At 42.8% G+C, this 21,593-nt stretch overlaps 1 protein-coding gene across 1 annotated transcript in view; it reads right to left on the bottom strand.

The window, feature by feature from the left end:
• The window catches only part of LOC122549029 (potassium/sodium hyperpolarization-activated cyclic nucleotide-gated channel 1-like), a 279,591-nt gene that overhangs the window by 144,536 nt on the left and 113,462 nt on the right, over positions 1–21,593 (bottom strand). Inside the window, exon 4 of the mRNA XM_043688170.2 lies at positions 10,201–10,419. Coding sequence (XP_043544105.2) covers positions 10,201–10,419 — 219 coding nt within the window. The remainder of the gene's footprint in view (positions 1–10,200; positions 10,420–21,593) is intronic.

Here is a 21,593-nt window from a genome sequence, read left to right as displayed (position 1 = left end):
TGAGGAATTGGTGAATAAATTATTTTAGACATAAATTTTACAATGCAAAATGTGTAACAAAATAGATTTTCAGCCCATCTCAAATATTTCAAATACAAATCATGTTTTCATTTCCAATGGTTATCAAATTATTGTTTTTTTCCAACATAATTGCTTGTAAGTTCAGAAATGTCTGTAGAGAATTCAACTCATTGTGCCTATTCCTACAGTATCAAATAAGAGAACAATTAATTCCAGTCCCATGTTTACGTCCATTCCTTAAAAGCTATTTTTAAAATAATTCTTAAATGTTTGGATTAACTCAGATTCAACAATAACTTAAGATAATTCTTCCCCAAACTATACAAAAAAACTTTTAACTTTCCCCTTTAAGTGTCTGCTCATTGTCTGCTTACATATCATGTTGCCTATTGAAGAAAATGGTTTCCACACTGATGTTTCTTCATGTATTTCCATTTTCTATGGCAACATGACAGGGCAATATTAGAACTCTTTGAGATCCACAGTGAGGTCAAACAGGCTTGTGCTCTGGCATTGACATTCTATGGCATATTCTCTTTGCTGCTGTCTTATGATCACCTTCAGATCAGCTACAGAGGGTGTTTACTTGCATAACAGAATGGAAAGCTGGTTAACACTGCTCATCTTAAATCCACAACTCAAGTTCTCAGTGGAGATTTGCTCAATGCTGATGATGCTATGCTAATATTTCAAACTGAGAAGTACCTACTGCAGTAAATGCACATGCCCGCTCAGGCCTGTAAGTAGCTTGGTTTGATCATTAACATCAGGAAGACAAATAACATGGCTCAAGATGTTGTTTCATTCCATTGACAAATTGACAGCGGAGGTCATTGATAGCTTCACATATCTTGACTCTACAATCATCTGTAATCTGTCACTTGATGCTGAAATAAACACAGGGATTCCAAAAGTTTGCATCCATGCCAGATAAGAAGTTCTGGTACAACAGCAACCTGACTGAGAAGACCAAACTGTCAGCAAGCCTCCAGCACCTATGTTTCCTCTCACAATGACTTCAGGGCAACATTTTCTGTGATGTGGAGGTGCCAGTGTTGGACTGGGATGGACAAGGTCAGATGACACCAAATTGATGTCTAAAAGGTTTATTTGAAATCACAAGCTTTTAGGGCACTGCTCCTTCACCTGACGAAGAGACAGTGCTCTGAAAGCTTGAGATTTCAAATAAACCTGTCAGACTATAACCTGGTGTCATGTGACTTCTGACCTTTCAACATATGCGAGGCAACAGAACTAGCTCAACAGTTTCCAACCTCACTGTATCGGACATATTCCTGGTACCTATTGGCAGGTCAAGGTCATCAACTCAAAGGTTCTGGAGAGTGCTAATTCCAGCTGCATACACTCAGTACTAAACCAATGACTTTTGCATTAGCTCAGTTACATTCATGTGAGATAAGTGAGAGTCATATTCCCAAAGACCTTTCATAGGAAGAACTTTCCACAAAGTCATGCCCTGCTAGATGTCCATATCTTCACTACAATGACACCTAAGCAGGTTTTGGAGGTGAAGTGTATTGACTCCAACAACTGGGAGATAGTTGCTGAAGACTGTGGCCTTTGGAAGCTGACCATTTGGAAGAATGTTAGAGGTGAGCTGAAATGAACAGCTCAGTTGGCCAGGAAGAGAGTGCAGAGACATCAGAGTGCAGTGAATCATCCATCTCCCCAGCTGATTGCTTTCCTCTGCAGAAAATGTCCCAGAGTGCAAATTCTGCATCATACCATGCCTAGCACACAGGTAGCCACTGATTGGCAAACATCATCTCACAGGGTGGAATACAGTCATTTGCCTAGTTACTAGCCCGTGGAAATAATTTTCCATTTTTTATTTCTCTAGCTTTTCAAAGTACAATTCCTTTGCCTGCAGCTTTGAGGTCCAGCTTATGCACTTACAAATGCTTGGGTGTGATATTTTTGGAAGTGTCTCTAGTGTTCACCTTGGACTAAGACGTTTTGGTTCAGTGCTCATGATTTATGACTGGTCTACACCAGTTCTGGTGAAAGTAGGCAGCAAGTATATTTGTCACCATCTGCCATTTACACAATGGCAGCACTGTGCCAAATAGCTCCCGTGCTTTCCACTGCCTCTGCGCTCAACAGTAATATGAGCGGCATGTGCTAATAACACACAGTGCTGCCAGTCTTCTGTTCTTAAAGGCAGTCTGTCTGACTTGAAGTGAAACTGCAAAATTAGCAAAAGCTGGTACTGAATACTTTTGCTGCAATTCTCAAGGAAAAACTCTAGAGCAGAGAGAGGGTCCCAGGGTCATGGATATTATGCTGAAGGCCTTCATGATGGAAGTGGACAGGAAGAAAGACACTTTAGATCAAAGGGATTGGAGGGCAGAATGTGGACAGGAAGCTCTCAGGATATAGTAGGAGTGCTGACCATGAAGGGCAATTCCTGGCAACTTTGAGCACAAGTAGCAATGTCACAAGAAAGTAATGACATCACATAGAAATCCATTGCATATCTTATTCTCTACACGACCAAGCTCTCATACTGCACACCACCATCACTCTATCCTCAGCATTCCCTGGCACTCAGGACTCAATACATAACACCCAGATACTTCACCATATCCTCAGCCACCTTCCAATGATGTCAGTAACACATCCACCACATTCTTTCTCTATATACTATTCAACCATGGTGAGTACATTGTTCAACCACAGTGCAACAACATCACAGAAGTTCTTTCCTCTCACTTGAAGGATAAGCTGACATACAAAGGAAGGAAGTATGGAGAATCAATCTCATAGCTGGCAAAGGGCGTTGTGCAGATCCTTCCCTCTCTGTGTCCTCTGCTCCATCTCCCATCTGTAATGCAAACCAATGCCCTGCAAGTGCGGTTCTCAAAGCTGTGGGAGTCTTTCTGTGGATCAGTCACCTATTCCAGTGCCCTCCATGTGAGAAAGCAGCTATAATCCCTGCCAAATCCAGGAACTCACTACAATATCTCCAAAAACACTTCTGTTACCTCTGGATATATTGGGTTTGATTTTCCAGGTAAGGGGTTCGGGTTTGGAATTAAATGAAGGTGATGATGGATTAGAATCCTGATTTTATTCCACTCTCTTCCTGGCTTGACAAGGCTGACTGAAGGCAATTGGGAAACCCGATTTTGGATTTATACTAAATAGCTAAAATACTTAAAATGGCAATTGAAAATTCTATTAACCCTCAATTCTGGATTTCAGCTTCTGTAGTCCAACCTTCCATTTCTGATAAGGATCTAAAGCAGAAGCCACACCACCACCACTGATGTCTGGTCATCAGTGCGCCAAGTGGACAAAGTAAGCATACATTTCCTGTGGCTGTCAAAATGTTTGTCACTGAAGGGCTGCTCCCAATAAGTCCACTCCTGAATTTCTGCCACATGTTAAATGTTCTCTCATCCTGTAAGGAGAGAAAACAGATGTGTGAGTGTTCTCAATAGTTTGTGCATACAGGAAGGGACAGCAATGTTTATCCAGGGTGACTTTGAGGCAATGGAGAGAGAGAGAGAGAGAGAGCAAGAGCGAGAGAAAGAGAGAGAGAGCAACATAGTGAGTACGAGTGCAGGCTGTTCAGACATGAGCAGCTTGGAGGCAGGAATGAGTGGATCTGCATGATATGTTGTTCTGGGGAAAACTGTGGAGGGAACATTGGGCAAGACAGATTGTGGAGTTTGGCGTGGGAATGAGTTTGGCATTCGCTTTTCCTGCCTTCGTTTGGCCCTGGATGTTCTTTGTGATCTGAATCCGGTTTAAAATGAGCAAACCTCTATTTCTGACATCTTTGGTTCCTTCTGTGTTGCTTCATTGGAGAGACTGAATTGGGTGTATCTCTTTGCTGCTGCATCTCAAATCCTAAAGCAATGCCTCCAAACAGGAATGCGAGAATGGCGCAGTTGCCTTCACAGTCCGGTCATTGAAAAAGTCTCAAAAGCCTAAGAGCTGATGGGTCCTTGTAGCCTCCCCTTACAGTTCTTTTAGTTAGAAATCCTTTCTTTAACGGATTGATTGGTTTTCCTTCCTATCTCTCTTGTTTGGAGGGAAATTCAAAAGTTGAAAGCTGCTAATGCTGTGGATCAGCTAAAGATAAGTAAGCTGGCTTCCCAAATTACAAATGGTCCCACAATTCTAGTAGGGACTCAGTTTCCAAAATTCTGCCATTGCAGAGGTTCTTAAAATCACTTACAAGTTGGGTGATAGCTTTTAAGGGATCACCAGTGTTGGGCCCCTCTTGCAGCTGAATGCCTTTGTTGAGTGGTGTGTGAAATTACTCATCATGCCTCTGCCAAGTTGGATCTAGCCCCCTTCATGCTCCTTGACAATGACAGCAGCTGTCTGACCTGCCAACCAACTGAGCTAACCAGCTCTCTTCACATTGGATTGAACAAACAAAGGAAGAACAAAGGAAGTATCAAAATAAGAAAGGCCACTCCAATGCTTTACAGAACAACCAATAATGGATTAGCAAATTCAAAGATTCCACTGAATTGTTCACTCCTTCCTTTAGAATTGTAGGGGGCTGATTTGGTTACTGTCCATCCCCACTTCCATTAGATTAAAGAACCGCCAGTTCAAACAACTTTCAAATCACAAACATTCTTACAATGTAAATGAGAAGTTGTAGACCAGACTGTCAAATTTGAATGGGATAATTAGTTCAATGGTAAACATAATAAACAGTTTGAACAACCCCTGTACTTTTCATTGAAGAAGACTTTGTTCCTTTGAAGTCCTCTCCTATTGGTCCCAAAACGCTGAAGAAGGCTGCTGTCTATGTTGAACCCTTGAGATGTTCACTGCTGGGGTTTCTGAATGCCCAGGGCTTGCCTACAGACTGCTGCATCTTGACTCTTTCTGGTGCACTTTGGCTGATGTGACTTGCTAAAACTCAGGGCAGGTATTGGGTAAGGGGATGACTCGCAGGAGATCCTGGGAGATGTCAATTGCCATTTTAAATGTCAGCAGTTTCAGCGCCAAGAATCAGTAAGCTCAGGGGAGGCTTGAAAGATTTTTTTTGTCGTTGTGAAGGTTCTTCTTGAGAGCATGAGAGCTCAAGTGCGAAAAAGAAAGTTTAGGTCTTCATTTCCCTGGGCTTCTTGCAGACACACCGGTTTGTCAGTTCCAATGACTGAAACAAATCTGCTTGATTCCTGGCCTCGCTATAAGATTAGATTTTCTACAGTATGGAAACAGGCCATTTGGCTCAACAAGTCCACACTGACTCTCTAAAGAGTAACCCACTCCCCTATATTTATCCCTGAGTAATGCACCTAACACTATGGGCAATTTAGCATGGCCAATTTACTAACCTGCACATCTTTGGACTGTGGGAGGAAACCAGAGCTCCCAGAGGAAACCCGTGCACACACGGGGAGAATGTGCAAACTCCACACAGACAGTTGCCTGAGGCAGGAACTGAATCCAGGTTCCTCTTTCATAAATAGGTCATTTGAACTGACAAAGTCATGGTACAATTTACATTTTGACATTCAGCCTTTTTAATGCCTGATACTTGCTTAATTGCTGAAAATCCTACTCATGTGCAGCTGAAGAGGCTTCTGCGTCCAATTCTTTTCACTTAATCATTAGATATGTAATCATTTCTTGTCCCGTGAGCACGTGTTCCTTTTCTAACTACAATAACTTCAGCTGTTCTTCAATGCCAGTTTTCAATCTGGGCCTGTATTTATTTATTTGCCTCAACTCATGAGGCAAAATACCAAGTAATAGATGCTACATCGCTAAAGAAAACAAGTCATTTGAGAAAAGCACTCCAGGAGAATCTGGAGGAACTATGTGAGGAGATCATTGAGGTCATTCTCGATGTCAGGAGCAATTGCTTGTATTTTCCAAAAATGCCCAGATGTCAATACAAGATTCTTAGCAGGGAGCGATGAAAGAGCTATTAATGGCGATTATTGCATGTCGGCACCCTCATTAACTGGAAATGTCAGCTCATTAATCTACAACTATTAATTATACTGTGGGATTGATTAGAAATCAGGTACTGGAATTCTTGACATGCAAGTCAGAGTGGGTACTGGTGACTCCAGCTCAATCCCTACTCCTGGTTCGGCCGCATTTAGAATACTGTGTACAGTTCTGATCACCACATTGCAAAAGGATGTGAACGCTTTGGAGAGGGTGCAGAGAAGGTTTACGAAGATGTTGCCTGGTATGGAAGGTGCTAGCTATGAAAGGAGGTTGAGTAGGTTAGGTTTATTTTAGAAAAAAGGAGATTGAGGGGTGACCTCATTGAGGTTTACAAACTCATGAATAGTATACACAGGGTGGATAGAGACAAGCTTTTTCCCAGGGTGAAGGATTCAATAACGAGAAGTCATGCTTTCCAGGTGACAGGTGGAAAATTTAAGGGGGATACACACAGCAAGTACTTCACACAGAGGGTGATGGGAATTTGGAACATGTTGCCAGCAGAGTTGGTAGAGGCAGGCATGGTAGACTCATTTTAAGATGAGTCTGAACAGATGCATGAGTAGGTGGGGAGCAGAGGAATACAAATGCTTAGGAATTGACCGACAGATTTAGACAGTACATTTGGATCGGCTCAGGCTTGAAGGCCTGTTCCTGGGCTGTAGATTTTCTTTGTTCTTCTTAGTTTGTCCTCACCACCATCTTGGACACCCAGCACCAACATCACAAGCCATGGTCCAGGGACAGCTCTTACATGCAGCCCAATCCATGGACACTGGCATCCAACACCTGCCAGCCTCTCGACAACATCATGGCACACTCCAAACTACATAGCACTTTAGCACTTTAATGTTGCACTTCCAGGACTACTGCCAACTTTTACAACAATGCTGCTGCAATGACACTTTGCATATCCTTTCCACTCCTAGAGTGGACCAGGCTGCACCTCAGGGTTGCTGGCAGGCTCTCCAGTAATCACCCACCTTATTCCTACTTAAATACTAACAGCATCTCTACCTTGTCTTGTCTTACAGGCACAAAGCCAGGCAGCTTGTCCTGCCACCATGTTATGTCAGTATCACACCTATACCATGTGCTGGCAGCTAATGCAGCAGAGTTACTGCATGTGCCTCAACCAAATAACCATGTCTCAAAGTTGGTGGGGAGTAGTGCTTAGTTGTGTCTAGGAAGACATCTCAATCAGTGGGTCCCAGGACAGTAAGTTAAGATCAAGTTCCAATATCAGTCCAGGTTCTTGAAAATGGTCTATCAGCTGTTTGAGGAGGTCAGGATTAGGACCTTCTCCTCGTAGGAACTGGGGACCTAAATGTAGGCCACACATAATCTATATTGATTCTCTCTGTCCTCATAGAGGGTGTCCTCTCCTGCTTTGAGAAAAGGGAAGGACTGAATGAGAAGAAAGAGAGTGGCACAACTGTTCGTCCTCATGAAAGTAGACGATCAGTGGTGAGGTGACCCAAGTGAGTGATAAGGAGTTGCAGAGGCCGTGCAGGTTTGGTAGTATGGAATGCTTAGATGGGTGAGAGTGAGTAGGGAAGATGCTGTATGCAATAGCGGGAGCAGTAGATCATGAGCCTTGGTGGGAGGTTGATGCAGTAACGGAGAGAGAGTGAGCGTGAAGTAACAGAGAGAAGATGGTGGCAGAGCAGAGAAGGTAATCAGCCTTCTTCCAGTGCTGGGCATTCTTCAAGACAGCTCAGCCCACAATGATCTCAGAGGAGGTGAGCAGAGGAGGTGAGGTGTTGTGGCCTTTTCCCCACTATTTGGGGAAGGTCATCCCTCTTGTGCAACAATGTCGGTAAAGTACACGACTGTTTCAGACTGCCCGGGTGCACAATGGTCTTTTAAAGATGGTGTGAGGGATAACAATCTATTCCGCGATATCCCAGCAGTAGTCTCCGGCTACTAAGTGGCAAAAGCCAACTAGCTTTAGTCAAGAAGGGCACTATAGTGTTGTTGTAGGTAGTTACTGAGGTGATTGGGATGATGGCACAAGGAAACACTGAGCCTAACAGAGAGAAGCTCTCCATTAAATTCGACGTAAATGATACTTACCCAAGATATAGTATGATTCAGCCCCGTATGCTTAAAATAATATGGTATAAAATAATATTATGCATAATTTGTCAAGCAAGAGAACAAATTATTATTTTGAATATGTTCTTAACCAAAACCTTTTTGATCTACAGATGCACCAATTTAATTCAGCATTTCAATTCCTGTCATATTTTACCCTTTCACATCGGCACTAATGTTAACTGGGCTTGAATAATTTCTTTACAAAGACTTGTGATTTATTTTAATTCATGTTTATTAAGAACATCTGTTCTTCACTTACTGACAATTTAGACTGCAAATTCCAGTGGTGATATCCTTAATTTGTGGCTGATTTTGTCTAGACTACACCTAATTAGTAGTGGACTGTATGCATCAGAACTGGTGCAAATCATCTCGAAAGGGCTGTTCATCCAAATTTGTGAAAATAAGCATTTGTCAAAATTTGCTCATGTCAATTTAGCCATTCCCTGTGCCTGATTAAATCTAATTATTTTCAGGCAGTAGAGTAAGATTTTCCACTATATATAAGCAGTTTGTTTTGAAGGAATCTCTCAAGAATTATAAATTGTATGCCATTAGCAACAGTCATTTTTAGGCTAATTTTAGTTAACCACTTGTCAAATATCTCAGAGCAAACTCTTCAGAAAGTTCGCACAAACTTTGAACACTTACGGGCGAGAGACGTTGAGACAAGCCAGGAAATGGGAATCCTGCGCTAACTGACTAAGCGCCACATACGAACAACTCTGGTTCCTGCATGAATGCCGAAAACACTACAGCGGACAGCTGAAACTGACAACCGGAAGCGGCAGGGACAGGCCACTATAAACACCGGAGGAAACATCAAAGAAGCGCTTTGCAGGAGGCTCCCAAGCACTGATGATGCCGCCTAGCCAGGGGACGAAACGTTTGCAACAAAAACTTCCAGCTCGGCGAACAGAACCACAACAACGAGCACCCGAGCTACAAATCTTCGCACAAATTTCTTCAGAAAGTTTCTGACTGTGCACAAGCTGCTTTATGCTGTGACAATACTGAAGCAGAGGGAAATCAATAGAAAACCTCCAAAGGATTGAGTGATGAATGAGCGACAATTTGAATAGGTTACAATAGGCAATACTACACCATGTAGAACACATCATTCTCAAAATCCTGTAAGAATCCCAATGTTGGGAACATATTAAAGTGAAGGAACATGCTTCAACACTGAGTTCTGAGTCACAAACATAAATCTTGAAACAGGGGATAATCTATGCTGTGACCTCCAATAACTATTATTGGTTGCTGTGATTGCTTACTGAATACAGCCAGGGTACAATATTGAGATGTTTCAACAAGCACTCATCTAGCACTTAAGTACTATATGTTAAAACCACCTCACTTCTACTCCCACCTATTGACCCATCCTCCTGAAAGGAGAATTCCGCAGTCTTGGTTTGTTCCTTTTTCAATACAAAATGATGCAGTCATATTTGATACACTGAATTTAATTTTGGTGAGGGATTGGTTAGCTCAATTGGTGGGACATCTGGTTTATCATGGGTTCAGCTCCAGTAGCAGCTGAGGTTACCATGAAGGACTCTCCTTTTCAAGCTCCCTCCTTACCAGAGACACGTTGAAATACCACCAGTCAACTCTCTCTAATGAGAAAGCAGCTCTTTGATCTGATACCACTATGTCAACTTTATATCTTTACTGAATTTAAAGCATTTTATGATAATTGCATTTGTTTACCTTATGGAATAAGTCATGGTGATATTAAAAAAAACAAAGCATATGATGAATAATTCAAGTAAGCAGCAATGATGGAACTGATTTTATGTCTTGTTATGTGAAAATAAAGTACATGAAAACTCTCCAGTAGCACCACAGTCATCTTCCATTATCTGAGAGGGAAGTGGGAATGTGAGTGGAATATGGACCATTATTGGTTTCTATAATAAATGATAGTGAGGAATAAATGAGTATGCAGATTCCAGCATTATGAATTGCTATCAAATACATTGTGTGCCTGTCCCCTTGCGTGTCTGGGACTATACATGTCTGAATAACGAAAAACAACTACTCAATGTGGAGGTGCTTATGGGATTAACCATGACATTGTCTAATTACAAAACCATGTATGAGGATATGTTGAACACTTACCTTTTCCTGATACTGTCGTCTTGATGAATCTAATGACTGGATAAGAGCTGTCGCATGGCCAACAAACATTGCATAGCACGTGGCTCCCACTATCATGCTCAACATGGTTATCCAGAGATCAGACATAGACACTGGTGCCCGAGCTCCATAGCCTATGCAAAGCATATGGCTCATAGCTTTGAACAGTGCATATGAATATTGCATCCCCCATGAATCATTCTGCATAGAAAGAAAAAAACAGAATTAGCCAGTCAGCAAAACCTTCTGAAAGACTTCATTTTCTATTTTATTATTAGAAGTGTAATGGATCACTAGCTCCCGACACATCTAGCTGCTAACATTTCTTTCATGCCTGAGAGCAACTATCTGGTCTTCTGAGACTCTTACACTCTGCTCTGCTTTTCATTTTTGCTTATGATTCTGATTTTCAGAGAATAGTCTGTTAGTAACATTCTGCGTCCCACTTTTATTTCTTTAGTTCATATCTAATTTTTTTATTCTCTCTGCAAACCATTTGGTCTTCAATCTTTATACGGACTACCATCCAGCAAGCAAAATGTTGGATAAGACGTTAATTGGATAACTACCATAAATCTAATATCATATAGTTAATTAAATGAATAATGTAACGATACAAAATATAAGTAGGTGAGACATAAATATTCATATCATTCATAAATATATGAAAATATTATACATGTGCAGATGATAATTTAAAAATCTATGTATATGGAAAGTAGTATTGAAAATAAGTGATTCATTTGAAACAAATGATGAAACCTTATAGGAGCCTGAGAAACATGGGCAATGGCAAGATCTGAGGCAGAACAATGTAAGGAGTCTGGCGTGGCCTATCTTGACATTGGGAGTGACTATCAGTACTTTTTTAACACCTACTGAGGTCCATTCCTCACTGGGCAGCAGCCAGTTGCCTATTAAGAGGGGTTATTAAACACATTACTAATGGCAAGTTTTGTGTCATTAATATGCAGATTACTACTTTATCAAATGCGTTGACCAAGCTAGACAGTGAATGTTTGATAGGGGGATCAGGGCCAGTACCTGATGACTTCAGCTCACTCTTGTTGAGAGGCTCCTCCAAGGTAGGCCAGCAGGAGGCTGGAAGAACACAGCAAGCCAGGCAGCATCAGGAGGTGGAGAAGTTGATATTTCAAGTGTAATCCTTCTTCAGGATTGGGGGTGGGGTTAAGGGGAGCTGGAGAAAAAGTTGAGGGGGGCAAGGGGGCAGACACACAGGGTGGTGAGTTGGGGATAGGTGAACACAGGTAGAGATTACAACCTGATTGGTCGATGGGAGAAATGAATTCTCGGGTTGGTAGCTAGAAAGAAGGGTCGATGGGAGGGGCTGGGAAGGGGCTCTAGGGAAGGGAAGGGAGGTTAATTGAAATTGGAGAACTCAGTATTGGGTCCTCCAGGCTGTAGGCTGCCCAGGCAGAAGATGAGGTGTTGTCCTTCCAATTTGCAGTCTGATTCACTGTAGCAATGGAGAAGGCAGAGGATGGTCATGTCGGAAAGGGAGTGGGAAGAGGAATTAAAATGGATGGTGACTGGGATGTCCAGACAACCTGGTGGGCCCGGCTGAGCAAAACATGCTCTGAGTTTACATTTGGTCTCCTCAACTTAGAGAAGACCACATCAGCAGCATCGGATACAGTAAACTAGGTTGGAGGAGAGGCAGGTGAACATCTGAATCACCTGGAAAGAATGCTAGGGGCCCTGGATGTAGGTGATGGGGGTGGTGTGCCAGCAGATTTTGCAACTTTTACTGTTGCAGGGGAAGTTACCTAGGTGTTGGGGGGGAGGGTGTGTGTTGGTGGGGAGAGTGGCACGAACCAAGTATTGGCAAAGGGAACGATCCATGCAGAAGGCAGAGAGGGGTGGGGAAGGGAAGATGATTTTGTTGTTGGGGTCTAATTGGAGTTGACGGAAGTGTTTAAGGACGATGCATTGGATGTGGAGTCTGGTAGGGTGGTAGACGAGGACAAGAGGGACCCTGTTTTTATTGCATTTCGGAGGGGTTTAGAGCAGTGGAACGGGGAGTGGAGGAGATGTGGTGGAGGGCTGTGTGGTTGACAGAGGGTGAAAAGCACATTGTTCACAACAGGTGGGCATTTGGGATGCTCGCAAATGAAATATCGCCTCGTCTGAGCAGATGTGACAGAGGTGGAGAAATTGAGAGAACGGAATGGAGTTCTTGCAGGATACTGGGTGGGAGGGGGTTTAGTCCAGGTAGTTATGGGAGTCTGTGGGTTTAATAATAAACATTCATCTGGAGACTGTTACTGGAGATGGAAATGGAGGGGGAAAAAAGGAGAGGGAGGTGTCCAAGATGGACAAAGTGAATTTGAAGGCAGGTGGAAGTTGTGATGAACTGCTCCAGTTCAGCCTGGATGCAGGACGCTGCACTGATGCAGTCATCGATATAATGGCTGAAGAGTTGGGACGCAGCTCCTGTGTAGGTACTGAAGAGGGACTGTTCAACATAGCCGACCAAGAAGCGTGCATTACTAGGGCCCACCCAAGTTCCCATGCCCACCCCTTGGATTTGGAGGACATGGGAAAAGTTAAACGAAAAATTATTAAGAATGAGGACTAGCTTGGCAAGGCAGAGGAGGGTATTGGTGGAGAGAGTTTTTGGTGGTCCTCCATGTTAGATATTGGGCATGCTCTGTGGGCACCAAGCAGACACACACTCCATGTCTATGGACATCGGCATATAACATGTTGCAGCCTCCAAGGGCCCTCATCTATGATCCACTTCAATGCTGCACCTCAGGCTATACTGGCAAATGTCATTGTAATGCTGTAGCAAGGACAATGTGCATTCAGGGACATGCACCCCACTCACGGACTGAACCAGGCTGCATCTGCAGGTATCTTCACTCACTGTCATAGTGCTCACTCATCCTTAGCCTATCTGGATGTCCACAGCAACTTGCCTTGTATTGCCTTATTTTCTCATTTTGTTCTTCGCTTCCTCCGCCAGAGGTACTAGTTTCATATTAATTTTGTCTTGCGTTGTTATGTAGCACAGACACAAAGACTTGCCATAGCTGTCAGCAGGCCTCAGTCAAGTCTGGCACAATAAGCTAAGGGCAGCCTCCAATTCCAGTTCAGCGGCTTAGACTCAGTCAGTCAGAGGCAGGATATTCTCCACACAGGGGAGGTGAATGTAGAGCAGCCTACCACCCATCTTGAATCTTTCTGCCCTACTGTGCAATGCTTTCATCCTGGAGTAAGAGGGAGTCAGTATTAAGAAAGATCAAAGTGGGTGGCGTAGCCATGAGGAGGTTACCTGAGACAGTGAGTAGGCAGTGCAAAGGGTATGCAAGGTTAGTGGTGTCAGTGGGCAGGTGACAGTGAGTGAAAAAAGATGCTGAATGCAATAACGAGATTTCTGAGCCTTGGTGGGAGCTGGGTATGACATTAGAGACAAAGTGAATGTAAAGTATCAGAGAAAAGATGGTGGCATTTACATGGCAAAGTGAAGAAGGTCATTGACCTTCTTCCTATATTACTGTGCTTTTCTCCAGATGAATGAAACTGCACTGACTCAGCTGGAAACTTCGGACCAGGCAGGAATGGTTTGGTACAGTGACCTTCCCTGTGTTGCTGAGGGAAGAGGACACCCTGTATCCACACCACCCATGCAGCAGGAACTCCAGGTCCCTGCCCATAAAGATGGGAGCCACTTCTCCATTGTCTGCCATGTCCAGGGAAAATGTCAGGAATCTGTGCACATCAGTCAGAGGAAAGGTGGCAAGCAGGTAGTCAGAATAACCTTAAAGTGCATCTCACTCAACAACCAGCTTTCTCTGTTGAAAAACAATGGGAGTGATGGCTGCTCTGAGGCGTACAGTCACAGTTGTATGTGCAAATTGGAAGGAGCACAAGCTATAGTGGTAGTAGACTCAACAGTGAGGGTTACAGACAGGGACTTCTGCAGCTGTAGACTGATTTCTCAAAAGTGCCAGTGTCAAGGACATAATTGAACAGCTGCAAGGCATTTTGAAGCATTGGGGGTGGTGGGGGTGTGAGGAACAGTCAGGAACTGTGATTCACATTGTGACCAATAACACAGGGAGAAAGAGAGATGACATCCTGTGACAAGGATCTAAGGAGCCAGGTGGCAGACTGAAAAGCAGGATCTTCAATGTTGTAATCTCTGGGTTACTCCCAGTGCCATATGCTCGTGCATAAAGGAACAGAGAGAGAGAATGGGTGTATGTGTGGCTGAAGCGTTGGTGGAGGATGGATGTTTTAAGCGATATCTTTGAAGGATCCTCAAATAAGGTCATGTGTATAGACCCTCAAAACAAAAAAGGGCATTCAAAATACTGGAGTGTACTATAGTTACCCCAAATGGTTCAGGAGATATCAAAGGATAGAACACGGGTAAAACTGAGAGAACTGTAAAGGTAATAGGAGAATGCTTGTATGGATTTTAACTTCCAGAATCTGTTTCCATGCTATCGAACCAGAACTGCACACAGTGCTCCAAGTGTTGTCTCACTAATGTTTTGTACAGCTCTAACCTAACATCCTTGCTTTTAGACTCAATTCCTTGACTAATTTAGGCGAGAATACCATATGTGTTCATAACCATCTTACTTACAATCATGCTGCCTTCAAAGATCCATGTGCAAGCACACGAAGGTCCCTTGATCTTCTGTATATTCTAGTGTCCTACCGTTAATTAGATATTCTCTTGTCTGGTCAGTCAGAGGGAAATGGGTCTAGGTGAGTTACTCTTCGGAGGGTCAGTGTGGGCTTGTTGGGCTGAAGGGCCTGTTCCACACTGTAGGGAATCTAATCTGAACAAACAATAAGAGTCCCAGAACTGATTGCTGTCATACACCACTGGGCACTGGCCTTCAGTCAAACAAACAGCCTTCAACCACTACCTTTGTGTCCTATTACTAAGCCAGTTTCTGATCCATCTCGCCAAGTTTCCATCAATTCCCTGTGCTTTAACCTTCTCAATCAATCTCCCATGTGGAACCTTGTCAAAAACTTTGCTGAAATCCATATAAACTCCATCAACTGAGCTTCCCTCAATCACACACTCAATCAAATTTTCGTAAAATGTTAACAATTTGTTCAGCACGACTCCCTCTGACAAAGCTATGCTGACTATTCCTAATTAACCCATGCCTTTCTCAGTGAATATTAAACTTTCCTTCAGAATTTCCTCTCATAGTTTCCCTACTGCTGATGTGAGTTTCACCAGTCTTTAAGTTCCTGGTTGATCTCTGTTACACGTCTTGAAAAGTGGAACCACATTAGCTATCCTCCAGTCCTCCGGCACTTCCCCACAGCCAGAGAGGAATTAAAAACTTAAGGCAGAGCTCCTGCAATTTCTTGCCTCACCTCTCACAGCAGCCTAGGATGCAATTCAACTAAGCCAGGGGATTCATGTGTTTTTAAACCTGTCAGAGTCTCCAATATCTTCCCATTTTCCCTGTCAAACCATGCAAGTTGCCCATGGTCCCTTTTCCCGAATTCCATACCTACATTCTTCTTTTCCAGAGCGAAGACCTAACAGAAGCATTTGTTTAGCAACCTTCCAATATTCTGTGGCTTCACATACAGATTGCCTCCTTGCTCTTAATGTCAGAGAAGCGCAGCAGGTCAGGCAGCATCCACGGAACAGGAGAATCGACGTTTCGGGCATAAGCCCTTCCTCAGGAATGAGGAAAGTGTGTCCAGCAGGCTAAGATAAAAGGTAGGGAGGAGGGACTTAGGGGAGGGGCGTCGGAAATGCAATAGGTGGAAAGAGGTCAAGGTGAGGGTGATAGGTCAGACTGGGGTGGGGGCGGAGAGGTCAGGAAGAAGATTGCAGGTTAGGAAGGCGGTGCTGAGTTCGATAATCTTCTTCCTGACCTCTCCGCCCCCACCCTAGTCTGACCTATCACCCTCACCTTGACCTCTTTCCACCTATCGCATTTCCGACGCCCCTCCCCCAAGTCCCTCCTCCCTACGTTTTATCTCAGCCTGCTGGACACACTTTCCTCATTCCTGAGGAAGGGCTTAAGGCCGAAACGTCGATTCTCCTGTTCCCTGGATGCTGCCTGACCTGCTGTGCTTTTCCAGCAACACATTTTCAGCTCTGATCTCCAGCATCTGCAGTCCTCACTTTCTCCTAATGTCAGAGAGTCATACGGATGTACAGCATGAAACAGATCCTTTGGTCTGACTCATCCATGCCAACCAGCTCCCTACTCTTTCCCTGGTTAACCTCTTCCCTTTAATGTATTTGTAAAATATCTTAGATTTCTCCCTAAATCTGCTTGCAAGTCCTTTCTCATGCACCCTTTTTGCTCATCAAATTGCTTTCTTAAGTTCCCTCCAACACTTCCTGTATTTCTCTAGAACTGCAGCTAAATTGCTTCCTATGGACTTGCTAAAAGCATTTCTCTTCTTCCTCATCCAGTCCTGAGTTGTCATAGACATCAGGGTTCCCTGAAATAATTGCTCCTATATTTCCCCCTAAAGGGTATCTGTTGGACCAATACTCTCCTCAACTTGTTTATAGATGCCCTCTATATGACTTTTTTATGACTTGTTTACTGGTCTGCTGTAGACTTACCTGCAAGGAGTTGTTCCCAGTCAATTTTAGCCAGATCCTGCTTTATTTTAATAAAATCTGCCTTCCCCCAATCCAAAGTGACCTTTTACGGGCTCTCTTTCTTCCTGTCCATAACAAATTTGAGACGTACTATGTTGTCATTGCTATCGCTAAAATGTTCTCAGTTGTTACAATGAACATTTGTCTGGCTTTGCTCTCCAGAACCAGATCCAGCACCACACCATCTCTAGTTGGGCCTTCTACACATTGATACAAAAACTCCCCTGGATAAATTTCAAGGAATCCGCCCTCTCTAAACCCTTAACACTATGACTGTCCCAATCTAAGTTGGGAAAGTTGAAATCCCCAGTATAATTACCCAATTATTACTCTTACATACCTCTCTGAACTGTCTACATATTTGCTCTTCTATTTCCTGCTTAATCTTTGGTGGTTTACAATGCACTCCCAGTAAGGTGACAGCCCCCTTAATTCAATCTCATTTGAAGACCCTTCCAAGATATCATCCTTCCTTATTACAGTCATTGACTCCTTAATTAATACTGCTACTCCTTCACCCTTTTTACATCCCCTGTAGGGATTCTACAATTAGTCCTTGAGCTTGAATGCTCTGTGTCAGAAAATATTTTGAAAAATTATTCAGGCATAGAAATTCATTTGTACACACTCATCTTTCAGAACCAAACCAGTATTTAACACGTCAAGTAACAGCTGTGCACGTCCCCCACACTGGAAGATGAGTATGAGTTGGGTTACATTCTCCACCAACTCTTCATGTAGCAGGACAGGAAATGCTGCCATCTGAAAAATCCTGTCAATGGTTAGGAACAAATGAAATAGCAGCAGAGATAAATCATTCGTCCCTTTGAGGTTGCTCTGCCATGCAATAAATTCATGGCCAATATGTTTCTGTTTCACATTTCACATTCCGATCTACCTCCAATAATCTTTGATTCCCCGTGCCTCACAAAAGTCTATCTATCTCAGTCTTAAAGATATTCCATGAACCTCATCTCCATCACTCTGAGGCATAGAGTTCCAAAGTTTCTCAACTCTCTTAGAGAAAAAATGTTATTCTCTTCACTTGGTGAAGGGACTACGCTCTGAAAACTTGTGATTTCAGTTAAACCTATTGGATTATAACCTGGTGTCCTGTGACCTCTGACATTGTCCACCACAGTCCAACACTGGCACCTCCACATGTACTACTTCTAAAGTATGTGCATCCTCCCTTACATAAAGAGCTCAAATCTCTATAAGTATTCGAGATGTGGTCTCAGCAACATCCTGTATAACTGAAGTATACTGTCCTTACTTTAGCATTTATTTCTGTTCACAATAAATGATAGCATTCCATTAACTTTATAGGTTACATGCTGTACCTGCATACTTTTGTGACTCATGCTCCAGAACACCTAAATCTCTCTACACCTCAGAATTCTGCAGTTATTCATCTTTTAAGTAATAATTTTTTTTTATCCTTCCTGGCAAAGTAAGAAACTTCATATTTTTTCACAGTGTACTCCATCTGCCAGATTTTTGACCATTCACTCAGACTATCTATGTCTGTTGACAATTTCATTGTGACTTCTTCAGAACACACTTTCTGACTGATCTTGGTGTCTTCTTTGTGGCTACTTATTGACTTATGAAATTCAGCTCTGATTTATGAGAAGTTGCTTTCAATGCTAGAAGTTTCAGTGCAGTCACCAAGAATCAATCTTAGAGATGGCCAGGTCAGGGAATATTAAAGAAGGCAGAGGGATAAGTTAGGAGAGGAGGATAGATCAGCGCCTCCTATATATGTATCCTTTAAAATAGAAAGAGATTCCAATTGCTCAGAAACACCATTGTTTAGACCTTCACTGCCTGTCTTTGGTGTCCGGTTATTAATTCTAGTTCTGTTATGTAGTGTTGCCTCAATGTCTGAGAATTGGGAGATGGAATGCTGTTGAGTTTCCACTGAGAACATTTCAAATTGCTGTGGAAATCAATGCAATTAATTGCAGAGTGGAACATCTTGACATGGAGTGGGATTGTATTGTCCAACTGGTCAAGTGACACCAGAAGCAGCACTGGCAGAATGGGTGATAAGTGAACAGGTATTCTGTTATCCTGAGAGAAATGAGGAGCCTAGTCCCAGGCAGCACAATAGATTGGTGCTAAAACAATTCAGGTACCATTTACATTTACAATCAGGTGTTTAGGCCTTAACTTAATAATTTCAGGGGAAAAAAACAATAAACAACTTTCTAAAGGAATGGATTTCAGGCTAATGGGATTTAAAAGGGAGTGCAGATGAAATTTTGACAGAATGTTTGGAACAAAGAAGCTATTCATTGGTATGGAATTTCATTAAATTTTATTTCCATTAATCCATACAGTCTTCCTAAATGTAACCAACAGGTTTCATAGTGGGATAGATTTTACATTAATGTTCAAAGGAATAGGATTACTTTGTCAAAAGACTTCCTGTCTCATGCTTTCCAATACAAATGCTCAGTAAAATTGAACAACTATGATATAAACAATTTTCTTCATGACAAGCATGACAAGTTTCATTTATTATTTATCTGTGGAGAATAATTGTGATAAATTAATCATATAAAATACTTGTTAGCATTAAATGAGTACTTTCATCATTTTATTTTATCTCGAATAGTCAGTACTTCGATTTATCAAACTTCAACAGTCAGTTAATACAAGAGGCAAATCCAGAAAGATAGATTATAATCTTAAAATAATACAGGATAGATGCTCTTTTCAACAGCCAAATCCAATCAAATCTCCTTTCTACTTTCTGGTTCTTTCCTCCTATCCTGCAATTCATTTTCTTTCAAGTATTTATCTAATTCCTTTTTTAAAGGTGATTAATGAACCTGTTTCCACCACATTCCCATTGCAAATCCTAACTGCTCATTGCTTGAAAATGCTCTTCCTCATGGCCTTCTGGATCTGTCTCCAGTCATTTTAAATCTCATGATCAACCTTTAGCCACTGGAAATAGTTTATCTTCATTGACTCTATCAGAACCATTCAGGATTTTAAACATCTATACCCTCTTCACCTTCTGTGCTCCAAGGAGAAAATCCTAGTTTCTCTAGTCTATCCACGTAAATGTAATCCATCATCACAGCAACCTTTCCAGTAAATCTCTCTTGCATCTTCACCAAAGTCAATGTGTCCTTCCTGACAGGTAATGCCTAGAATTAGACAGAATGCTACATGGAGTTGTAAAGCATTACAATGTGGGAACAGGCCCTTCAGCCCATCATATCTGCACTGACCATCAAGCACCTATCTACTTTAATCCCAGTTCCACCTGCTGGGGTTGTACTAGTGTTTTATAAAGGTTTATCACAACCTTTCTTTTACAAAGCACAAAGAAAGCAAACACATAGTAACACCACAGCCTGCAAGTTCCCCTCCAAGCCATCATGACTAGGAACCACACAGTCATTCCTTTATTGTTGCCAGGTCACAGTCCAAGAAGGTCCTTCCTGACAGTAGATGATGAGCAGCAATTCAAGAGGGTTCACACCACCTGCTCAAAGACCACTTCGGATAAGCAACAAATGCTGGCCTTGCCAATGACAGGGAGGAGAAAGTGAGGACTGCAGATGCTGGAGATCAGAGCTGAAAAATGTGTTGCTGGAAAAGCACAGCAGGTCAGGCAGCATCCAAAGAGCAGGAGAATCGATGTTTCGGGCATAAGCCCTTCTTCCTGAAGAAGGGCTTATGCCAGAAACGTCGATTCTCCTGCTCCTTAGATGCTGCCTGACCTGCTGTGCTCTTGCCAGTGACACTCATATCTAAGAAAATGATCAAAAATAGTTTGATAAAGTGGCATCCAATTTGTGCATCACAAGCTTCCACAAATTATAAGGTGACAATGGCCAGATAATTTGGTTTTAATTCAGTTAATTGAGGGATCAGTAATACCCAGAGCACAAAAGGTTCTCAAAGACAAAGAGACACAAATCTCCAAATCTCAAAGTGTTACAAATGCGAAGCAGCACTGAAGGACATCACTGAACTCATGTCAGCTCTCTGTAGAACAATCCAGTCAATCCCATTGACTCCAATAGATCCCAATAGCCTTACAAGTTTATTTCATTCAGGTTTCCAACCAATTTCTTTTCAAATCATTCGACATCTCCACATCTATCACTATAAAACTCTTATGTTATATCTAACACTCATCTGTTCATACTGCACCATAGAACACAGCAGATGCCCTCCTTCTTTAAAGACCACAATTTCCCCTCCCACGTGGTTGATGATGCCCTCCAGCTCATCTCATCCACTTCTCACACCTCCTCCCTCGAACCCCACCCTTCCAACCACAACAAGGACAGAACCCCACCCCCCCCCACCCCCGGTCCACACCTTCCACCCCACCAACCTCCATATACAGCGCATCATCCTCTGCCATTTCCGCCATCTACATACGGACCCCACCACCACACCAGAGATATATTTCACTCCCCGCCCCTATCCACTCTCCGTAAAGACCGTCCCCTCCGTGACTACCTGGTCAGGTCCACACTTCCTAACTACCCACTCTCCCCTCCTGGCACCTTCCTTTGCCACCTCAGGAATTGTAAAACCTGCACCCACACCTCCCCCCTCACCTCTGTCCAAGCCCCCAAAGGAGCCTTGCACATCCATTAAAGTTTCACTTGCACTTCCACACGTGTCATTTATTGTATCCATTGCTCCTTTACACTGGGGAGACTAGACACCTACTCACAGAGCGCATCAGAGAACATCTCCGGGATAC

This window comes from Chiloscyllium plagiosum, unplaced genomic scaffold, assembly GCF_037043375.1.
Source record: "Chiloscyllium plagiosum isolate Xiang-an unplaced genomic scaffold, Cpla_swu_hap1 HiC_scaffold_1, whole genome shotgun sequence".
Lineage (NCBI taxonomy): Eukaryota > Metazoa > Chordata > Chondrichthyes > Orectolobiformes > Hemiscylliidae > Chiloscyllium > Chiloscyllium plagiosum.
This window is presented reverse-complemented; position numbering and strand designations above follow the sequence as displayed.